Genomic DNA, 22,090 nt, shown 5'->3' with positions numbered 1-22,090 from the left:
GCGCAATGCGCAATTCCGGTTCGAGCGGAGTGTTGACGGCGCATGACCGCGACGCGAATCGAACCTGCTGACAACATGGTTGGCTCCGAGCACAAGGCACGAGGAACGCGGCCCTCAGCGCGGCCCTCGGCACGCCCGGCACGGCGCTCCGATAACTGCTTATCGCGATCTGCAATCTGCAAGCAATCGTTGCATTACAAGAGGGTAAACGTTTATACAACGTGAAGTCGTTAAATATTCTATGCACCTTCACCCCATTATGCCTGCGCCGCCTTCTTCCCGTTCTCACCGGCCGTGCCCGACGCACCCGCGCCGGCAGCAGCAGCGACGGCAGCGAGCGCCTCGGCATCGCACCGCCTCCAATGGGCCACGACCAGCTCCCTCGCCGCGTCTAGGTCAAAACAAGCGCGCCGGCTCGTGTTGCCCAGCAGATTCATGACGACCTCGCGAGCGGGATCTGTGCGCGCCAGCTGGCATCCGGCGAGCACGACGGGCCACGCGAGCCACACCACGCTCCCGAACGTGCTGACTGCCTCGACGGCGAGTTCGAGGACTGCCTTCGCGGCGGCTTGGACTCGGCGGTCGGAGGCGGGACAGTTGAACACGTCGCGGATCAGGCGGATCGTGAGGGCATGTCGGTGTGCGGCGTTGCCGTACGCCGTGCGCTGGTGCCAGGGGGAGAACTTGGCGCTCTCGTCCCAGACCTTGAGCTCGGCCATGAGACTGTCCGCTTCCGCTTCGAGGCTCTCCTCGCCGCCCCCTCCACTCTGAGCACCGTCCTTGGCCCCGTCCGGCTTTTCCCCGACTCCAGAGCCGACGCCCGCCCCTGCACCGGCAGCAGAATCTCGACTCCCCGGCCGCTCCGCCGTCGGTGACTCAGCCTGGCCGCCGCGGACATGCGCAACGAGCGTGCTCGTCTTGGCGATGAGATCGACGAGCGTCCGCGACACACCGAAACCGCGCTCGACGCTCTCCCACTCCTCGTCGGTCGCACTCCATGCCGCTGCATCAAAGAAGACGGCTGCAAATGCCCGGTCCCGCCCCGCCTTTAGAAGCATCGGCTCCCCACTCCCTGCTATCTCGGCCATGCACCCGAGGACGTCGCGCACGGCTAGCTGTTCGAGCACGAATCGCCGGATGCTCAGCTGGTCCTTCGGCGCTGTTGACAATAGGTGGGCGGCACCGCCCAGGTCGGTGAGGAGACCGACAACGTCCCGAAGCAGTGGGGACCATGCTGAGTCTGCGGAGAGGGCACTGGCGACACAGAGACCGAGCAGAGACCCGAGAATGAGGTCGAGCTCCACGCCGGATGGTGGAGTCGAGGATGTGTTGAGGGAGGAACGAACGAGGCCTAGGATTGTTGGCCGCGCGAGTGCTATGATCTTGCCCGCGCCTAACGAGTCGAGCGGGTCGGAGAGGTAGTGCAGGTGTACTGATCCGATAGCAAGGAGGGCTGCACGCAGCGCGTCGCCGGCTGGCGATTCCCTGTGGTGTCAGTGCGGCTGCCCCTGTGTCTCATCCGTGCCTCGGACCAAAGCTTCACTTCGGCCCTCGGACTAGTCCTCGCCGGCCGATCGGCCGCATCCTCAGCATCATGCCTCGGCTCCGCCTCGGAGCCTCGGTCAACTCACCCCGGGAGATGGACAAACGCCAGCGGCGCAAGCAAGCTGACCCACGGGTTCCAGGTGCGTTTCGGATCTGGATCGTCCCTCGCGAGCCCGAGCGGCGCAGTGTGGTGCACAAAGTGGCGGAAGATGAGCCTCTCGTCAACCTGCGGAAAGTACGGGGCGAGAAAGGCCGCGTCCGTCATCAACCCCGCCCTCAGTCGTCGCGGCATCATCCTCTCCCCCATCCCCTTCAGCCCTTTCAAGCCTTGCATGCCCGTCATGGTCCCCGCGATCCCGGCCGGACCCGTGTCGTACCCCCGATCTCGGGGGAGTTTCGGCAACGTCGCTGCGAAAGCTTGCAAGGCGTGGATCGGCACGCGCAACGTCCGCTTCGCATCCTCTGTCAACGGCGGCGGTGGGGCGGGAGGTGCTGCTGGCGGAGAGGAGGCCGGCTTCGAGTCCGACACGAGGTGAAGCTTCATCTTGCGTGGCCTGTTCTTGCGCCTTATCACGGGGTCTTCGGGCGGCCACTCGCACCCCCTTCCGCTGTACTCGCATTTGATGCAGATGGGCGTGCGCTCGTCACACTTGACCTTGCGCTTGCGGCAGGTGTAGCACCCATTGCGCGAGCGCTGGACGGGCCGCGAACCCGATGCCGAGCCAGAGGCGGTGGGCGTCCCGCCCGCCGAGATGGAGGGGCCTGCTGGGGATGCTGGTGTCGCCGACGCAGTTGCGCTCGGATGTCGCGGGTGCGTGATCGGGCGGGCGTAGGGGTTCATCTCGCGGTGTCCGTTGTGCGTGTGTGCGTGCGAGGCAAAGGTCGTATGTGAGTGTCCGGCGTGACCGTTCCTCCCCCCTCGCTGCAGCAGCGGTAAGAGGGCAGATAACGGTGCGCCATAGCTCGGGTTCGTCGGACGGCGGTGCATGGCGGCGCTGGCAGAGGAGGCAGGCGAGGAAGCCGAGGCCGAGCCCGGCGCCGAAGCCGAGTGTGTCGGATGCGCGCGATCGGGATTGTCGAAGCGGTCATGACGCTCTCGCTCTGCGCGTTCTGCTCGCTCTGCGGCGCGTTCCACTCGTTCTGGGAGACGCGGGGCGAAGCCGAGGTGGCTTGGCCCGGCGTGCGGGAGGTCGTGCCCGCGGCCGATCGTCATTGTCGTGCCGCGCTGGCTTTTCGGAGAGCGAGAGGTGTCGCACGGTGGAGAGGATGTGGTGCGACTAGGAGGGTGTTGTGCAAGAGTGCAATGCGTTGAGTGCCGAGCGAGGCAAGCATGCACCGAACACCTGCTTGCAGCAGTGGACCAAACGACCCGCGCCGTAAGAGCGGGTGGATGGAATAGCCTGCACATAGCCGGGTAGCGTGCGCACTGGAAATAGCCGAGCCCCTGTCTCCCCCCTCTCTTCTTCAAGATGCTCCGGCCCCGGCACCCCTCGGCAAGACTCTCTCGCACCTCGCAGCCCTTCTTCGCATGCATCCCCCCTCCTCTCCGCTCACCGCCGCGCGGACCACCTCTGCGCCGCTCGTCCATTGTTCCGCTGAAAGCATAATCTACAATGGCGTCGACGGCGCTGCACACAAGCAGTGATGGCGACGCCCGCCTGTTCCAAAACTCTGTCGAGCAGGCGAAAAACGGTCAATTGCGCGTATCGCGGGTGGGGGACTAAGGGTGATAGGGTGATACCCCACGCGTCTCGCATGCTCTCTCTCTCTCTCTCTCTCGCATTACACGCGCAGACCTCGTCTGCTTCACATCGCGCTCGTCACCCATCACGCCTCCCCCGCCTCCAAAGCCGCCACGGGGGAAGAGGGGGCGGGGGAACAAGCGCCCCCCGCACGATCGTCTGGGGTGTCGGTAGTGGGGAGTCTGGGGCCACCAGACCACTAGATAGCACGTCCGAGCTTGTAGCTCGCAAGGTTGTGATGGCTTGCTGGCGTTTGTCGGTCTTTCTCAGTAGTGGAGAGGAGCGGGGGACACGGCCTGTGCACACCACCCCCGGCTACCCCAGCGGTCTAAGCACAAAACATCGGCGTATATCCAGCCGCTAGACCGTCTTTGGCGAGCACACCTAGCACACACCTAGCATCGATCGTGCATGTGCCGGTTCTGACGCACGCCACTTGTTTTATGATCAGCGTCCTAGCATCCTAGGCTCAGTGCCAAGAGGGCGGCGGAATGCCCCTTGCCCTCTGGGCTGCCCAGGCTGTCCGGGCTGGTTGGGCTGAGACCAGGCGTTTGCGCGCGCTTTTAGCGAGCCCCCTCATGTTCCTCAGGCCGGCTCACGATGCCGGGGTTCTTCACATGCCCAGCCAGATGGCGCGGGCTGGTGGGCGGGGGCGGAGGCGGCGGAGAGCGCTACCGATCGTCCAGTTCTTCAAAACAAACACAGTAAGCTAAGTTGTCCCAGCGTATCACCGTGTCACCGTTGTCACGCTCCGAGGATGGAGTGGGCCAGGGTGAGTCCGCGCAGTCCTCCGCGCGGAGAGCAAACTGTAATCCTGCACCGTTGAATGCAACGATGATGGCGATGACGAGATTCCCACAGCCTTTGCGACCGATCACCGCTGCTATGCTGGTCTGGGGCTCCGTCGGCGGTCGGGAAACTCGGCTTGGGCGCATTCATAAACATTCGCTCGGTAATCTCGCACGCACGGTGCGGTCCGTGGGGAAATCACATCCACCCTCGCCTATACGCATCATGACGTTGTGCTGCATTTCATGGCATATTCATACGTACAACCTTGCTTCTCTCACTCCTATGAATGCTATTCTGGCTTTTCATTATTGTTTACTTCTGAGCCTTGTTCAGCGCATCGATCGCGACGCCAGTCAGCTTGAGCGCCTTCTCCTCGTGGTGCCTGGGCAGGAGCAGCTGGAGGCCGACCGGCATGCCCTCGAGACGCTTCGTGTCGTACTGCTTCCAGAGCCTCTCCTCGTCGGCATTGCGCCAGTCGGTCGGCATCTGCTTGATCTCGTCGTCGGCGCGCGAGAAGCCAGCACGGTACGCGACGCCGCAGAAGTCGGCCACGTTCCAGAGCATGGTGTAGTTGGCGCCGATGACAAAGTCGAGCTTGGGGCTAGCGGGGGCCGGGTACACGCCGCCAATGACGCAGTCGATCGGCCGGCCGGTGCCGGTGCGCTTGCGGGTCGCGTCCCAGTCCTCCATGAACTTGCGCAGGTAGTTGGAGCGGTTCAGCTGGCGCTCCCACAGCTGCGTGATTGTTGGCGGCGTGTCCTTGAGCGCCAGGTAGCGCTCCTCGAACATCTCCAAGTCCTTGGGCCACGGCTCGGGGATGGGAGCGTCAACGACCTGCTTGCGCATGAGGAAGCCGCCGTCGCCGAGCAGCAGCGCCCACGTCGTCGCGCGTCCGGTCGCAACGTCGTACGGCACGTACTCGAGCACCTCGTGTCCGGCGGCGATGAGGGCGCGCGGGCGCGCGCCTGCTCCTCGAGCACACGCTTGACGCACGGCGTGGGCCGCGTGATCCCGTCGTCCATGATGATGCCGAAACAAAGCTTCTCGGGCAGCTTCTCCTCGCGGAAGGGGATGGGCCACGTCCACGGGTCGCGCTCCCACTGCTTGTCCTCGAGGATGGCGCGGGTGAAGAGCTCGAGCGAGCTAAAGTCGGGGCTCATCGGGCCGTTCACAGCCTTGATCGTCTCCTGGCCTGGCTGGCCGGAGCGCGCACCGTGAGAGCTGAAACGGCCATAGGCCGGCTTCAGGCCGTAGATGCCACAGATCGCGGCGGGGATACGGATGGACCCGCCAATGTCGCTGCCGATGCCGAGGGGAGAGCCGCGGAGAGCGAGCAGAGCGCCCTCGCCGCCCGACGAGCCGCCGGCACCGAACTCGGTGTTGTACGGGTTGCCGGTGTGGCCCCAGACATTGTTGTACGAGTCAGCCATGAGCATGGCGGTGGGCACGTTGGTCTTGCAGTAGAAGACGGCACCGGCGCGGCGCAGCGACACAACGCTGTCGGCGTCCTCGGTCGCGGGGTTGCCGCACTGGTTGACGAAGCCGACACTGCTGTCGTACCCGATGTAACCGATGTTGTCCTTGAGCGAGATCGGGAGACCGTGCAGCATACCCCGCGGCTTGCCGGTGCGCGCGTACTCCTCGTCGATGGCGCGGGCGGCGGCAATGCCCTCGTCGAAGAAGATCTCCGTCAGGCAGTTCGTCAGCTGCTGCGCGATCGCGGCGCGCTTGCAGAACGCAGTCGTCACCTCCTCAGAGGTGTACTTCTTGTCGACCATGGCCTGGACGAGGTCCTTGGCGCAGGACTCAGTGATCTCGATCTCGCGGTCGGAGAGGATGCCGCACGTGCGCGGCACGTCCATCACGTTGGTGCCCTTGGGCAGCTCCTTGAGCCTCCACTCGGCGGGAATGCGTTTCTCGCGCTCCGCCTGCTTCGCGTCACGGACTGTCTCCCAGGTCTTGGCCACTGTCATGGTGAGTTGGGTGATAATGAAAGTAGTGTGCGGGGAAACGTTTCAGCGCAGCCGAGCACCAGGTATATAGAGTGTCCGCCGGAGATGTAATATGCGCATTCCCGCTCCACCATGTCCGCGATTCTCTACATGCCCACATGATAGTGCGTGCCCACATTGGACAAGCTCAGCGAGCTGACTGCGGTTACGTACCTGGGCCGCGGGCCCACCGGTCGTCTCCGGCTGCTGATCTGCACAAGTACGAGATCTCGCAATGCAATCGCGGCATGAGCACCCAGTAAGACGGTGGGCAATCGTGTCAGCAAGTTATCGGGTTAGTCCGAGGTTCTGGCGCCGCGTGGCGTTCGGAGGACGGCATCTTCACAAATCGGTATCATCGACGGAGGTGGTCTCCTTGTCCGCTTTCGATCGTTTGGTTCACCCGCTCTTCCAGATCTTGCTTTCGGCGACATCTGCAAGTCGTATCGGGCCACGCGAGCATGGGACATCAATACACCGCGCACCGAACCCACCGCGTCGTATCCTGAGCGGTGCCCGACGGCGTGAGATGTGAACTCCGCGAGACGCCAGACATGAGCAGAGCGACGGAGGTCGGGGTTCTAAATAGAAAGCGCCAGGAATAGAAACCCCACAGGACCACCCCAGGACGCCGTGCGGAGCACAGTGTCCCGTCCAAGGTGGCCCACGCGTGCTGCGCCGCGGCATTCGTCGTGCACTATGCTCCCCGCTCCTCGGTTCCCAGGGTCGGGGTTGCCCGGCGCCGTCAGCGCACGTACCTACCTACCTACCTACCTACGCGTATAAACTGCACGCCGCCTGACATTTCCCCGCCCTTGCTCGGAGCAATCTGTTCTAAACTAGATTCAGTGCCATGGTGACGCAGAAAGCGGAGCCGTTGCGGCGTCCACGGCGTCGGCAGGGCCGTGACTCCACCAGACCGTCAGTAGGGGATGTGACAAGGCTGAGAAGGAGGGGACTGATGTGCCGGCCAGGCAGGTCTTTCTCGGTGTACTCGGTACGCCTTGCGATCAGGCGGGTTGCGCCGGCATGCTGGAAGGAACACCTGACCAGGGTCAAGAGCAGGAGGAGAGTTGAGTGAGTACCCTCGACCCTCAGTAGTTCTCACATCCGCAGCCTTCTTGTTCGGTTCTTTCCCTGGCAATTATCTATTTCTGCCGAGGCACATCATACCTATCCCGTGCCCGTGTTCTAACAATGGTCCGGGCTGATGTCACGATGGACAGGTCGCCGGTGCGGGGTCTCCGTTGAGGTTTTCTTTTGAACGCCGCAGAAAAGGCGGCCCGGACGCACCCCGGACGCGTTTCGGAAGTCCCGGACCTTCTTTCTGAGTGAATGGCACAAGAGAGCCAAGACGCGATCACTGAGACATAGCATCTGTGGACGGGGGACGGGCGCAGCATGGGTTGAGCATTCCGCCGGGGGTGCAGATGGCTGTCTCTACGCTGGGGTAGTCTCTGGCTCCTCACCGAGCGGATCAAAACATAGCTCGAGGGAGGTTGTGCATTCCTGTCTCACGCGAGCTGGACAAGGTTAGAGTGTCTTGCACGCCATGTATGCGGAGCACTACCCGCCGCAGGCTGCCAGCCTCATGAGGCTGAAGGACAGTCAGAGCTTGTAGACGACGTCTCAAGTAGACGCCGAGGTGCGAGGCACCTCGTGCTTGACGAGCTAAGCGAGCAAGCCGCACATCTGGAAGCACGCTCGGCCCCGGCGTATCCTTTTCGGAACATATCTATTTGACCTCTATTTGACCTCATTGGAGGTCAAATGCCGGCGCTGTTGGGGCGGCCGGCGAGCTCGAGCGTGGCGTGGGCATTCGCCGTTACGAGTCCTAAGGTCAGTCCGCCGTGTATGCCGCAGAAAGGTCAGAGTGGGGATGCGGTAGAACTATGTACAGCACAACGTGAGCAAGAGCACACGAGCACGAGCGGGCGAGCAGACGTTGCTCCGCAGGTCGCGTGTGCAGAATGCACGACTGATCGTCAGCGGGCAGGTGACGGTTAGGAAGCTGGAGCCCCGCAGTCCACAACCTTTCCGGGATTTCTTGCTGCCAAGTTATCGATTGCAAGCACCGCTCAGTTGTTGGCGCCGTGAGGTCGAAGAGACTGGAAGATGAGATACAAAGAAGATGCATGAGTCGCAACGAACAAGGAAGACATCTGACTCGACTGGGGCGTTATCTCGGGTCCGAGCGCACGGTCCACCGATCGCAGATCGCTCGTGACTCAACCTCCACCTGCTTCTGATCTTCCTCCATCTCACCTTCCTTCAACCCACCTTCACTCTTCCATCTCAGCGGATGACCCAATTACGCATCGACGACATGTTTGGAGCACCTCGGCCACCTCCCTCCGAGACCCGTCCCAACGCCCGCGCAGACCGCAACGATCACAAAGCCAAGCCGCGCAATCCCAGCCCTCAACGCCCGCCCGAGAAGCTGGCCAAGGACAGCCCCCGCCGCGCCTCCAACCGCGCGCTGGCCGAGGAGAATGGCCGCCTCACAAAACGCGGCTACGACGTGGGCAACGTGCACGTCGACCTGCAAGCGTACGTGGCGCGGTGCAAGCGCCTGACGCGCAGCTACACCGTGGACGACACGGAGCGGATCCTCACCAAGCAGCGCGCGCTGCCGCACACCACAACAACAACCTTTGAAGTCTCAAGTGAGAGCTCCATGGCCGCGGCGCAGAGGCTCGCTGGTCATCGCACATCCACATCAACTTCTGGTGCCAGCTCCAGCGCATGCACAAGCGCACCATCAAATGGCCGTGTCTGCGTGCTCAACTTTGCCTCGGCGCGGCACGTCGGCGGGGGATACCTGACGGGCGCCAAGGCGCAGGAGGAAGACGTCTGCCGCGTCTCTGGTCTTTACTCTTCTCTGCTGTGCGCTCCCGACTTTTACGCCGCGCACAAGGCCCGCGGCGCCGAGAACCTACGCTACTCCCATCGCATGGTGTACTCGCCCGACGTGCCCGTGTTCCGGGACGCGGATAGGAAGAGCGCGAGCGGAGGCTCCGCAGGAGCCGCCGGAGCGTCAACCAGCGGATCAAGTCCAGCGAACGCCGCGAACGGCGCAGGCTCAAGCTCTCGAACGCCAACGCAGAGCACGACGAGCACGACGAGCGGCAACGCCCTCCTCCCGCGCCCGTACATGGTCGACATCCTAACCTCGCCCGCACCCAACGCGACGGCGCTGCGCCAAAACCTCCCCTCGGCCGCGAGCAATCTGGAGGGGATTCTGAAGGAACGCGCCGGCCGCATCCTCGCGCTCGCGCTGGAGCATGGGGCCGAGACAATCGTGCTGGGAGCGTGGGGGTGTGGCGTGTTCGGAAACGACCTGGGGACGGTCCTGGGCGTGTTCAAGGGATGGCTTGAGGGCGAGCTCGGGGGCAGGCTTGCCAAGGTCGTCTGGGCCATGAACGACGATAAGGGGGCAGGGAGGGCTCTACAGGCGTTCCCGAGCGCGACGCGGGTGTAGCTTTCCGTCCTCGTGCCAATCAGTTAGATCACCTCTGTGTAGAATATTTCCTAGAGCCAATAAAGCATCCATGTAAATAATGCGACCCTCCTTAACAGTCGCACGAGAAACGACGCCCAGTGCAAGAATATAGTATGATGCAAAGTGATACATAAAAGCAAAGCAATATCCTAAAAACACAACTGTGTGTCTACATCCCAACCGCTACCGCTTCCCGCGACCAGCGCGTGCGCGTTGACGTTCACCAGAGCGAAGTGACCTCGGTCCGCTGCCTCTTGAGTCCGCGCCAGTCATCGCGATCGGCGGCCGCGATGAGATTCCAGAGTGCAGGCTTGCGAACTTCCATGGGGCGCTCGGCTGCCCTTTCCCTCTCTACGGCGCGCTCGTGCTCGGCGCGTTCGGCGCGTTCGTGGCGCTCGGCACGCTCGGCGCGTTCGTGACGCTCCATCCTCTCCATGCGCTCCATCCTCTCCATCCTCTCCAGACGCTCGATCCGCTCGATCCTCTCCAGGCGCTCGGAATGAGCGTGGTGGTGCGGAGGCGGCGGAGGCGGCAGGGCGCGGGGCATCTCCTCCTCCTCCCTGGTGCTCCTGGCGCGCTTGGGCGTGTGTGGCCTAAAGCTGGCAGAGTAGGCAGGCGGGGGGGAGTGGTGCGCATAGTGGTGCGGGTCGCTGGGCGGGGAGCGCGCAAACGAGGACGGCCGCTTCAGGTGTCTGTACTCCTCCTCGCGCTCGTAGGCGTACTCCCTTGAACGCGGGGAGACGGGGGAGAGGGGCGGGAGCGACTCGCGCGGCTCGCGCGGCTCACGCTTGGTTTCGACGTGCATGTCGCGCTCGCGCATCTCGCGCATGTCTGCACCAGACTCGGCGCGCGACTCGTTCCGGTGCTCCCGGTGCTCGGACCGGGGGAGGGAGTCGCGACTCCCGCCCGAGACGAGGGAGGCGAGGCTGGTCCGGCGCTCGGACTGGGACATGCTCGGCGCGACACTCGGCGCGACGCTTGGCGCGACGCTCGGCGCATAGTCGCTCTCATTGGCACCTTCGTTGGCCTCGTCCTCCTCGATCTCGCGCACACTGTCCAGGAACGAGAGCACGTCGCCTCCGGTCCGGATGCCGTGCGCGTCCCACCAGTCTGCGCGCGTGATGCGCTCCAGCTTGGCAGTGGGCGCTTTGGGTAGCGGGGTCTGTGGTCTGTCAGCCGAGTTTCTAATTTCGGTGCCGGAGTGAGTGAGTGTCCATGCATGCCACAGGAACCTAGTCGCCACGCATCCGCATCAAGTGGTTGCGACGCACACGCAACGCGCAACGCGCAACGGACCATTGACCATGGCACATGGCCGATGCCCGAACCCAAGACCCAGGGTGGGGCCGGCGGGCGCCGGTGGCCAAGCACGTAGGCTGCAGCCAGTAGGAGACCGTGGCAAAGTCCGATCGGAGAACCCGGGGATGGGCCGGGTTTTCCGTGCGGCGCTTCTGCCTTTTGGACCCAGGCACCGACGTCTGCGGCAAATTCATGCGGCGAACCGGACGACCTAATGGCCCACGCTGTCTGCTTGCTTTGCTTACTGCGCAGGCTGGCTCTGCCTGCACTCAGATGCAGTGCAATGCAGCAGAATACGCATGCGTAACTTGCGTAACTTGTGCTCGGCAGACCAGACGCACAGGGGGAAAGCACCGCCCTGTTTCGAGCCCATTTCGAGCCTGCGGCATTGCAGTGCGGCGCGGTGCGGTGACTTGTGGCCCACGACTGGGACTGGAATAGAACACGCATGGACGTATCCGGAGATGCGCGAGGGGTGTTAACTCACATTGTCGGCGTGGCGCCTGACGAGCTCGGCGACGTCGGGGATCGCGAGCACCCACCACAGCGCGTTCTCGCACTGCTGCACGCGCGCCTCGGCCTTCTTGCCTAGGCCGGCGACGGGGCCGCGCCGCGCCTGCGGAGGGGGGTACTCGCACCCGAGGTTGAGCTTGGAGCAGAGGCCGCACGAGGGGCGCTTGTGGTCGCACTGAGCGTTAGCATGGGTCTTTGTTGCCACTGTTGTCCGTCGTGATGAACGCAAAGCTGATGGCGATGCGATGATGGTTGTGGCCATATCGCTTGCGGCTCCAGTCCAGAGCAGGGTTGTAACTCACCTTCCTCTTCTTGGAGATACACCTGAGACAAGCACGGGAGGACATGGTGTATGAAAGTGTGGAAGTGAAAGGTGGTGTCGAAGGAGGAGAAAAGTGGAACCGAGATGATGGTCTTTGGAGTGATATAGTGTTGTCTTGTGTCTTTGTAATGGGATGTCGTCGGTGGCCGGCGGTGAGTGTTGAGGGGTAAAGCGGGGGAGGGGGGCAGTGGTGGGCTGGGATTGAAAAGTCACCGATGGGGGCAGGTAGAGAGCAGTGGCCGGGACAATGATGGTCCGTTTTGACAGGCAGTGGATTTTTAATGGCGCGGGGGGGAGCTCAGAGCACAGGCTAGCACAGGCAGATGGGTACTTCAGGCAGACTAGTCCCAAGTTAGGTTCGGTGTTGGGAGGGATGCTGTATATCCTCTTTCCGCTGGATCCGCTGCTGGGCGTAAGCAGCCGGGGATAATATACGATACGCACACGGACCCGGCCCGCCCGGTCAGGCGCAGGGACAGGGACAGGGGGCATCCAGGGGAAACGGCGAAAGTGCGTACGGCTGATCCTGCATTGCTCAGGGCCGGTACATCTTTTCGCTTCACCATCGGTTCTTGCCGAGAACAGCCCGCACAACCGCACTCCTGCACTCCTGCTTACACAGCTCCGCGGCACGTATCGAGCAAGGGGACCATGTCACGCAGGTAGACAAACCTGTCCGTCTCTATGTGCTCGAATCAGCAAGCAACCGTGGCAGATATTCGGATTCCGATTCCATCAGCACCGTCTTGTGTGCGGACCACCGCGGCGGACGCCGACGCCTGGACCCCATCGCCCTCGCCGCACGCCCCGCACGAGCGCCGGAGCATACCACGAAGCATGCGTCATGCTGCAAAATACAGCACGCCCAGCAGCAAGCAAGCGCTCGCCTGCGTGCCGCGGGGTTCGCGGGGGAGAGACATCAGATGCAGGACGAGGGGCGCGGGCGAGCCGGCTGTCAGTGAGGAATGTCAGAAACGAATGCACAAATGCATTCGGAACGGGCGTAGCGGTGTGCTCCACTTGCTTCGTTTCGCGACGTCTCTTGACTACGGTGCTACTACGGACTACGGAACGCATCCACGACCCCGATGAAGCATTAGCGAACCACGGAGCAGCAAGCGACGTCGGCCGGCGGCTCCAGTCAACCCCCAGTGAGTGGGCTTGTTGCTCGGCGAGCTGCGCGGGTGGCGTCAGGAGTGGTCAGGACGTGTGCATGCATGGTGCATGGTAGCAGTGGTGGTGTGTATGAGCCATCGTGGGCCGGCAGATCTGGTCGGCTGGCTCGCTCTGTCGCTCGCTCGGGAGGTGAAAGTGGCTCCGCATGCAAGCACGCGTGATGGCAGTCGTCTGAGCAGAGTCTCCGGGCCGGATTGACTTTGCGCCGCTTGGCAGCCCAAGGGTGAGCCAAAGGGCTTGGCCGTAGTCATCCAGGTCATCCAGGGAGACTCGGCTCAGGGATTGGAGGGGGCCACTCCACATGCCTCTGGCCTCTGGCGGACTGCGTGGCGCCCAGAAATCACGAACCTCGCTTCCGTCGCTTACACTCTGCGCAGACGGTGCGCGGTGCGGGTCGACGTGTGGGTGCGGTTGGGTGCGGCACCACTGACACCAGGCGCAGATGGCCGACGGTTTAGTCGCCGTCCGCGTGCCCACGCGCCCACGCCAGATACACCTGCCCATGCACCCATCTTTGTCGCCCGACGGCCTGCCCAATCCCCCCTCGTCTTCTCGTCCAACTCGCACATCTCCGGATCCGCTCCGCACTCAAATCCTTCGCATCTCGCATCTCGGCGGACTCGGCGCCGGCCCCAACAGCGGAGCTGACCTGCTGGCGGCCAATACGCTGTGGCCACAACGCTGCCGTTGCCGCTATACGTCGATGTGCAGATCTGCAGATCCGGCGCCCGGGAAGCTAAGTATCGAGAGGTTGAAGATCTGCCTGCGCTCCCGTAAGCACGAAATGCGTAAGGCTGCGGCGCTGCGGCTGTGGTCAGATGGCTGCGGGGAAGCGCGGCAGTTGTGACAATGAGTCTGCGCACCTGCGCCGGGATCGGTAGATTGACTGCGCAGGCCCAGACACTTAGAAGATCTGCCCATTCCTCGATCTGATGGTTGGGTGTAACCGGGCCCAACGATGTTGCGGGAACCGAGCAAGGATCCGCTCTCGTCTGCTCGTTCGTCTGCTTGAAGCACAGTCACCATGGAGCTCGCTCCTGGCTCGCTACGCTCGAATCTTGACGATCGCAAGCGAAAAGTGCACAAGGGACTCGGTGCGTGCCCGGGTGTTGTGCCTGGGATGCACGCGGTACACGTCAGGTCCACCCAGGTACCAGCCAGGTACCAGCCAGGAAAACTCTGATCCACCCCGGGATATCGGCTCTCCTTTGGCTGGGCGTGCTGGGCAAACCCACGCCGCCCAGAGAAAGCGACACAGGGACACACAAAGGAGCTCTGCATCCGGCATTGACCCCGGCAAAAATCCAGGTTGAGACCCTTCGTAATGGGCCGAGCGTAAAGTGTCCGAGTGCATGCTATGCATGCAATGCACTTGATTGTGCCAATAATCCAATGAAGTTGCCGCAGGGCGCGCAGGGCGTGGGTCGCATTACTAAGATACCTAGCAGCTCAGTGCCAACGGAACCGCGATGCCTGCGCAAGCTCACTACGCACGCACGCGCCGAGCGTACCGAGATGCAAAGGTGCGGATGCACGTACCCCACTCTAATTCTGGATCCTGCCTCACTTTGCCCCGCTTTGCCGCTACGCTGTCTGAACGCGTGTGCATCGAGTAGCGTATAGTGGTGGGATGGCCTTCGGCCTCGTCTGGACTGGCAGCCTAACAGACCTACAGACCTACAGACCCACAGACTAACAGACTGACACCCCGCACGCTAAAGGGCCAGTCTCGGGATCCCCGAAGCACGCTACGGGGTTTCTAGCAGAGCTAGCAGAGCAGATCACACTAGCGGCGGAACGCTCGCTCACGGAACGCTCACGCAGTGTCTAGCGGCCAATCTGCTAGTGTGCTTTGTGTAGTGGGTTGCTGTGTCTGGTGACATGGTACGGGTCCGAACCGAGCGACTCGACTCTATACGACTATACACTACTATACACACGCTGTGCAGGAACCGATCGAGCCGACTTGGCACGCGTTGGCGCCCGCATCCGCTGGTGCTTAGCGCGATCTGGCAAGTGTCCGTGTCCGCCATGTTTTGTATATCGTCTCTAACATGATCTGCTTTGATCACCCAGTCGTTCTGGTTCTAATCGAGTTCGGTCTGCAATGCTCCGCATGCTCCGCAATTGGCATCTCCGAATCCCACCTTGGCCCGGCTTGGCCATGACTTGGCTCCGCTCCTCCGCTCGGCCTGGGGCTTGGGTTGTCACCATGAGCACAGTGTGAAAGTTGATCCGAGGCGGTGCGTCAAACGTATCAAACGTGGGCGCGTGTGGGCGGGCATGCTCCGTTCGGCTGATTGTCCCAGGCACATCCTTCCTGTCATCACAACTTGTCTGCATTGCCTCGTTTCACGCACTCGACAGCTGACAAGAGTTACTGACCAGCTGACCCGACTACTGTGCATATCTGTGCATATCTGTGCTTGGAGAGTGCGAAGTTGTCGTCTCGTGAGACCGAAACGCGCACATGATCTCGTTTCAGCAGGAGCAGGGATGAAACGATGCAGTGTTGCCTGGAACGATGCGGTGCTCCTGGCAAGGAACGATAGGAACGGTATTGGATTTTGGTACTTCGCCGATCGATCACGGCGGAGCAGCGGAGGGCCGGGAACGTGCGTGCTGAGTGTCTGCTGACCTGACCTCCGACGTACCTTTGCGCCGAGCCCCGAATTCGAACTCTGCAGAGGCCTGGACGCAGAGGCGGAGTCGGAGTGGCACCGCTCTTGCTTTTTCGTATGACGAGACCAGTCCTCTGGAACTCCCGAATCGCCTCCGTATCCATGAGTTCCCAAACATGGAACATGGCAGTGCAGCCGTGCAGCCGTGCAGCCGTGCTTCGTGTAGAAGGGACGGCTCCAGTGACGGATCTGGGCCGTCATGGGTGAGCATGTGACTGCCACTCGATCGTACAGTGTCGCCTTGGACGACAAGAGGCGGCGCAGCGTTCCGAACTCACTTGGAACAGCGCCGTCTGACGTCTGAGCAGCTCTGGCCCAGTACCTTGGCCCACGGGAGGACCCCGCAGCTGCAACACTTCTGCAGTTTACCTGTAGTTGCCTATGGTAACTGGGATGGCATCCAGTGGCATGCAGCAGCGCCACGTCCGATCAATAGACGACGGGACGCATGCAAAGGCACGAACCACGGTGGCCGGGGAGTACCTGGGGTCCACCTCCGTCACGTCGGGAGGCTTATGGCGGGGCTGTGCTGCACGCCTCTAGCGCCTCTAGTGCGTCGAGGTCCTCACACTTTGGCTGGGGTGTTCCGTCGGCCCGGACAAACGAGAGGCAGAAGAATGGACACCCTTGCACGGTCGACCTGTCAAGAGCGTTGGCGCTCGACGAGAACGCAGTCGCGCAGACTCGTTGCGACTCTTTGCGACTGCCGGCCGCTGTGGCACTGCTGCACCGCTGTTCTTGCCCGACAACTGTGTCAGCTTGCAGTGCTTGGGGGATGAAACGCGTGCTGACCTCCAACGTGGCAAATGTGCATCGCCTGGGATGGCGCTGCGAGAAAGTCGCCGGCCACTTTCTGCAAGGCTTGATTCCGAGATGCTGGGGGTTACTCGGCCGCGTCGCTGTCGTTGAGGCTTACCGGCAGCTCGATAGCAGGTTCAGCAGCCTTCGACTGGTCTCACCGCTCTCAGCGACCAGCTTCACTCGAGCACCCAGCTGTCATCGAGCCACGCACCAGCATGACCGAGTCTGAAGGTCAGCTTGGGGGTTATCGGGCGCATCAGCTTGGACAAACGCTACTCACACTTTAACCGCTCCGCTCCTGTCGCACCGTCTACGGATTCGCTGTGAGTCAGTTCTCTGTGAGGGCCCAGTGAACTACGACTCACTCTTTCGACAGACTGCCCAGCGCCCGTCACCGCCTAGCCTGGCTGCAAGTCAGCTTCGCCGTGAACGGATGTGACAGCTTTCGACTCATCCTCCCTCGACAGTCAGACTGCAATCGTACAAGTCGCGCTCAGGAGATACTGATCATTAGCTCAAGATCTTATGCCAAGAGCTGTGGTTCACCTCTCCGACCTATGGTTCTCAGAAGAACCAACAATGGCCTGCTATCAGCTTACCACCGAATACGCAAGCGAACCTTCCTCCCTATCAGTTATCACAGTCGACAGCTCTCTCCGTCACTCGCCGGCTGGTGGCGGCGCTGGCCGTCAGCTCTGGGCGAGCTGTGGGCACTACTCTTTGGACATTTGTTCCGAGACACAAGCTGTTCGTTAGCTTACGATAGCGATCCTCGCCCAGCTGAAACCCACAGAAACCCACAATAAAAGAATCATTCTCACGGAAGCGCCTCTCCAACGGCCACAATGTCAGTCAATGGCTGGTGATCAGCTGTCACAGAGGGTCGCCACAGCTACCGACTCACTAGTTGCACTCAGTCTTGACTGGTTCCGTTTTCGACGCTCTACGGCTCTTGCTCTTGCTGAGCGTCAGCTTGCCAGACGATGGGCTTAGCTGTGACTCACCCCTCCGGCTTTCCACTCAGCCCCCGTTGTCCACCCCGTTTGAGCTCTCTGGGCACTGACGGTCAGCTGTGCAACAGCTGCGGGCCAGGTGCGACTCACCGCCAAGTCCATGCCTCTGAAGCCTCTCTGGCATGCAAGGTTGCTCTGACGGTTAGCTCCACGAACTCGACCTCGAGCTGTGACTCACGTCTCATGCGTTGGAGCACACAGGGTTCAGAGCACGAGTGAGTCTGTCGTGGCAGCTGGTCAGGTTAAGCAGCTGTCGTCTCCGGCTTGAACATTCGGCGCCCAGGTGAGCGAGACTCTGCCTGTCAGCTGTCGACCCAAAGACGCTATAGCTTGGAACTCACCCGTGCGCACTCTGACACCCTCATCGCCCTTCCTGGTGTTGTGGGGGGGCCTCCGTATCGCTTTCGAGCCGGGGCTCTTGCAGCAAAAAATACTGTCTGTCAGCTGAGACACATCCGGAAGCTATAGCTTGATCCCACCCGCCAGTTTGTACGGGCCTCCTCGTGATCGGCCTCGTTGACGTGCTGCATGGCGTCATGGTCACGGTGTCGCCCAACGACTGCGATGCCATCCTGAGTCGAAAGCCGGTGATATCAATCGGCCCCAGCCACTGCCAACTCGTGGCGCTAGTACTGTGGTCAGCTTCTATCGATCTCGTATCGGAGCTCGGCCGCTCTGAAGACATTGCACGAGACAAAGAGAAGACTGTATCCAGCTCGGCGTGGTGAGGATTCCAGCTCACCATCCCAATGACGTGCGTTAGTGCTCGATGACCCCAGCGAACCGGTCACGAGCAACCTGTGGCACTGGGTCAGCTACACACGAAGCTCTGCGTAGCTCACCCCACCGAAACACTGGACAGCCGAGCAGTCGCTGAGTAAACTGTAGTCAGCTCAATGGCTGAGTGTCCGCAGCTCACCTGCCACAAGAATCCGCGATCAGCGAAAGCAAGTGTGACCTGGTGGTCAGCTGCAACAAGCTTCAACAAAGGGAACGGCACAGCTCATTATCATTTGCCTGTGGTTAGCTTCTATGCAGTCATTACACAGCTTAAGTTCCTCAGAGCAAAGTCAAACTGGATGTCAGCTTACACGTGGTTCTGAAGCTTGCCTCTGAGTCGCTACCCGACGGCCGATACGAAAGCTCCGAACAAACAGAGTCTGTCAAGCCTCTGGTTCTGGCGGTCAGCTCATAGAGGAGGCCTTTGCCAGCTCACCTCTCCATGCTTCTTCGGGAGAGACGGATTGCGCGGGAGGAGTTAGTAGAGTAAACTGTGATCAGCTTGCTGAGGCGCACTTCGCAGCTCACTTCAGCTGCAGTGCGACAAGGCGCTGGGTGGCTTCCTATCCTACAAGGAGCGGCGAAAGACTGTGGTGGCGCTGGTGGTCAGCTCAGCGTATGAAGTGGAGTAGCTGACCCCTGTAGCAATAGACTGCGCAGGACAGAGGGTAGCTAAGACTGTGTGGTGAGCTCATTGCCGCTCATCTGTTCGGTAGCTCACCTGCTGGGAGGATTTGCCTCTCTGTGCCCCTCACGAACCAGCCGCGAGCGCGTGGCACTGAGCGTCAGCTTCGAAGTATCTTGACGTTAGCTCACCGCCCTTCGAGAGACTGCGCTGAACAGAGAGCAAGCTGTATTCGGCTTAGCGAAGGGACCTTGCAGCCTACGTGCTTTGAGGAAGTGGGCACGCGACATCCACACAGCCCAGGCGATGCCACTTTGCTGCTGGTCAGCTGCGCAGAGAACTGGCCAAAGCTCACCCTCGACGAGTCAGGCCGGAGAAGAGAGTGTACTACGGTCAGCTCGTTGGGAGACGCTGGCAGTTCACCTCGAAGCAATGAGCACACTGCAGCCCCCAAGCCCAGCGGCACTGAGCGTTAGCTTCCATCCCCAAGCTGCGAAGCTCACCCCTTCGGAGAGACCTCGACGCAAGCGAGCAGACCGCAGTTAGCTCAGTAGGTGAAGTTGTCAGCTCACCTCAGAGGGTATAGGCATTCAATGACCACCGCAAACGCAGCCCTTTTGGATACGCGGCACTGAGAGTCAGCTTCAGGATGTACAGCATAGCAGCTCACCCTCTCTCGAGGGACTGCGCGGGCCTATAGAGTTGCCTGTCCTCAGCTCATGGTCTGACGTTCGTAGCTTAGCTCACCTTCTTCACTTGGCTCGAACACTCGATACCCGTCGTAAAATAGTCGTGAGTCCGTGTCACTGACCGTCAGCTTCGACGAAGACCTATGTAGCTCACCCCAGCATCACGAAAGTCCGCCAAGAACATAGCAGTCAGCTAACCCGCAGAGGACGCGCAGCTCACCTCCGGCTCTCGGTGGGCACCCGGTGGCCGCCACCGACCCCGCCGTGGCACTGAGTCCCCATCTACTCCCGATGATCATCAGCCCACACCTGATTCGATAGAGCTCCGTAATATCAGTGTGCACTGCTGTCAGCTCGACGTACAGCGGCGCACAACTCACCCAGGAACTGATAGGCGGCTCTATCCTGGCCCAGCCGAGGCGGACGTAGCACTGGTGGTCAGCTTTGCCGAGTGCGGCGTAGGAGCTCACCCCGCTCGAGACCTCGATGCGAGACAACAGAATAGAATGTTATCAGCCTCTATGCCGAGACACACAGCTCATCTCCACCCACTCCCCGTCGGCATTCGACTCCAACAGACGCAGCCGAGACTCTTCCTGTCCTGGAGGTCAGCTTCCATTACCGTCATGTCGAAGCTCACTTCCTCAAGGCACTTCACGTTGCCAAAGTACACCACAGCTGCAGTCAGCTGGCCTTTACAGGGTCTTCAGCTCACCTTCCCAGCACCTTCGTTCTGGGCGATTACTCACCCACCCTGTGAGACCAGGACCAGTTCCGTCGAGTGTGGCACTGCTGGGTCAGTCCTCAGGGCAAACTGTATATTGAGCTCAATTTCTCGACGATACGCTGGTCGAGTACTGTAGACTGCTGATCAGCTCATCGGTCCAAGCGCAGCAGCTCACCCGCCCAAACTCGTGTTACTCTCCAAGACGTCGCGACCGGCCGCTTTGACTACGCCGCGATGACTACGCCGCCATGACTACGTGGCTCTGTAGGTCAGCTTCACCCCAACCCTGTTCTGAGCTCACGTCCCCAAAGGCAGCACGCGTCGCCCCTCTCTACAGTTGCAGTCAGTTGGTCAGCAGCGGCGCATAGCCCATCTCCTGATCACCTCGTGCACTCGCTGCGATCAGACTGACGGTTCAGCTTAACTTCCACACAATTGTAGCTCACCCCCTCCCCCTCCCCGATGGAAAGTCCACTTGGCGTAAGAGGTCTGGCAGTCAGCTCATTATGAGGCAGCTCCTAGCTCACTCGCTAAGACATCGGCATTCAACTACTCCTCGCAGCCCGGCCGCCGCGCTTACGCTATACTGGAAGTCAGCTTCAAGCGTGTTCTTAGCTCACGCACAGACGAGTCAGCGCTCAGGTCCACCGCAGCTGTAGTCAGCTGGCATTTCCAGACTCGTCAGCTCACCCTGCTAGCACCTTTGTTTTGCGCGAGTACTCGACCCTCCCGGTCCCCCGGCCCGGCGCGGGACAGACGCGGGGTGGCACTGGTTGATCAGCTCCACGCATAACTTCGACGTAGCTTACCCGTTCTTCTCCGAAAGGGATCGACGAGGTTGTGCGAGAATACTGCAGTCAGCTAAGTCGCAGTGTCCACAGCTCACCTCATAACCCGGGCGGTAATCGACACTTGACAGGAGTACTAATGAAAGATGTGCGTGACGCTGGCGGTTAGCTTCAACCGACGTACCCATGGAGCTCACCCACTGCCGGACGACAGTCCTAGCCGAGTAAACTGTGGCCAACTCAGTGGTCGGACTTTTGGAGCTCACCATTCCTACCTTCCAGACGTATCGATAACTCCTCCGCTAGAGCTAGGACTGGCGCGTGACAACTGATTGTCAGCTTCATCCCACTGGATCTAAGCTCACCCACTGTCAAACGACAGCTGGCCGAAGAATGTAAACTGTAGTCAGCTCAGTGAACCAAGAATTCTAGCTCACCCCCGATACATCAGACTGCGCGTCACTCGACGAACCCATCCCTACCCCAGCCACATGAATTCCATAGCACTCGAGCCTGGAGGTCAGCTTCAACACCCCAAACGTCAAGCTCACCCCGTCCCCGCACTCCGCCCCAGTCTCGCACAAAAGCTGCAGTCAGCTCACCATTACAGACTCATCAGCTCACGTTTCGAGTATCCTTCCACTCGTGTCGACGACACTCTCGCTAGACAGTCTTTGACAGTGCGCGTGACACTGATGGTCAGCTTCGGACCGAAGAGAATCATAGCTCACCCATCGTTGGACACCCCCGAGTCCACCGCAGCTGTCGTCAGCTCACAGCTGGAAGGGACCCAGCTCACACTTCCAGGACCATCCCCCTTGCGCCGACACCCCCCCCCCACCTGGACCGAGGACAGACACGGCGGCGCTGGAGGTCAGCTTTTCATCAACGGATTATCGAAGCTCACCTCGCCCCCGAGTGTCCGCTGTCCGTAAACACGAGAACGCGAGAGCATCGTGAGAACATGAGAGCACGAGAACGCGAGAGCCAAGAACACTGGTCTCAGCTCGTCGTCTGGCAATCTACAGCTCACCTCCTCCATACCTCGGCGCTGTCGGTTCACCCCATGCCCCACTCTCCGGCCCAGAAGGCACGCGTACTGAT

At 61.2% G+C, this 22,090-nt stretch overlaps 6 protein-coding genes across 6 annotated transcripts; 3 read left to right on the top strand and 3 right to left on the bottom strand.

The window, feature by feature from the left end:
• Window positions 1–257: 257 nt before the first annotated feature.
• A1Q1_04029 (uncharacterized protein) lies at window positions 258–2,758 on the bottom strand (the record flags this gene model as incomplete). Its single annotated transcript, XM_014322406.1, has 2 exons — window positions 258–1,485; window positions 1,632–2,758. 2 exons carry the CDS (start codon window positions 2,756–2,758, stop codon window positions 258–260), a joined length of 2,355 nt encoding a protein of 784 aa, XP_014177881.1.
• A 1,633-nt stretch (window positions 2,759–4,391) lies between these two features.
• Window positions 4,392–6,052, bottom strand: A1Q1_04028 (acetamidase; the record flags this gene model as incomplete). The annotated part of the gene is made up of 2 exons (XM_014322405.1): window positions 4,392–5,062; window positions 5,116–6,052. 2 exons carry the CDS (start codon window positions 6,050–6,052, stop codon window positions 4,392–4,394), a joined length of 1,608 nt encoding a protein of 535 aa, XP_014177880.1.
• A 2,344-nt stretch (window positions 6,053–8,396) lies between these two features.
• On the top strand, window positions 8,397–9,551 carry A1Q1_04027 (uncharacterized protein; the record flags this gene model as incomplete). The annotated part of the gene is made up of 1 exon (XM_014322404.1): window positions 8,397–9,551. One exon carries the CDS (start codon window positions 8,397–8,399, stop codon window positions 9,549–9,551), a length of 1,155 nt encoding a protein of 384 aa, XP_014177879.1.
• Window positions 9,552–9,792: 241 nt separating this feature from the next.
• Window positions 9,793–11,646, bottom strand: A1Q1_04026 (uncharacterized protein; the record flags this gene model as incomplete). The annotated part of the gene is made up of 4 exons (XM_014322403.1): window positions 9,793–10,734; window positions 10,869–11,134; window positions 11,213–11,303; window positions 11,359–11,646. The coding sequence occupies 4 exons, from the start codon at window positions 11,644–11,646 to the stop codon at window positions 9,793–9,795; spliced, it is 1,587 nt and encodes a 528-aa protein (XP_014177878.1).
• Window positions 11,647–13,906: 2,260 nt separating this feature from the next.
• On the top strand, window positions 13,907–14,195 carry A1Q1_04025 (uncharacterized protein; the record flags this gene model as incomplete). The annotated part of the gene is made up of 2 exons (XM_014322402.1): window positions 13,907–13,976; window positions 14,023–14,195. 2 exons carry the CDS (start codon window positions 13,907–13,909, stop codon window positions 14,193–14,195), a joined length of 243 nt encoding a protein of 80 aa, XP_014177877.1.
• A 7,282-nt stretch (window positions 14,196–21,477) lies between these two features.
• Window positions 21,478–21,921, top strand: A1Q1_04024 (uncharacterized protein; the record flags this gene model as incomplete). Its single annotated transcript, XM_014322401.1, has 1 exon — window positions 21,478–21,921. The coding sequence occupies one exon, from the start codon at window positions 21,478–21,480 to the stop codon at window positions 21,919–21,921; it is 444 nt and encodes a 147-aa protein (XP_014177876.1).
• Window positions 21,922–22,090: the final 169 nt, after the last annotated feature.

The sequence above is a fragment of the Trichosporon asahii genome, assembly GCF_000293215.1.
Source record: "Trichosporon asahii var. asahii CBS 2479 unplaced genomic scaffold scaffold00070, whole genome shotgun sequence".
Lineage (NCBI taxonomy): Eukaryota > Fungi > Basidiomycota > Tremellomycetes > Trichosporonales > Trichosporonaceae > Trichosporon > Trichosporon asahii.
The sequence above is the reverse complement of the archived record's forward strand: the minus strand, read 5'-3'. Positions and strand labels throughout refer to the sequence as shown.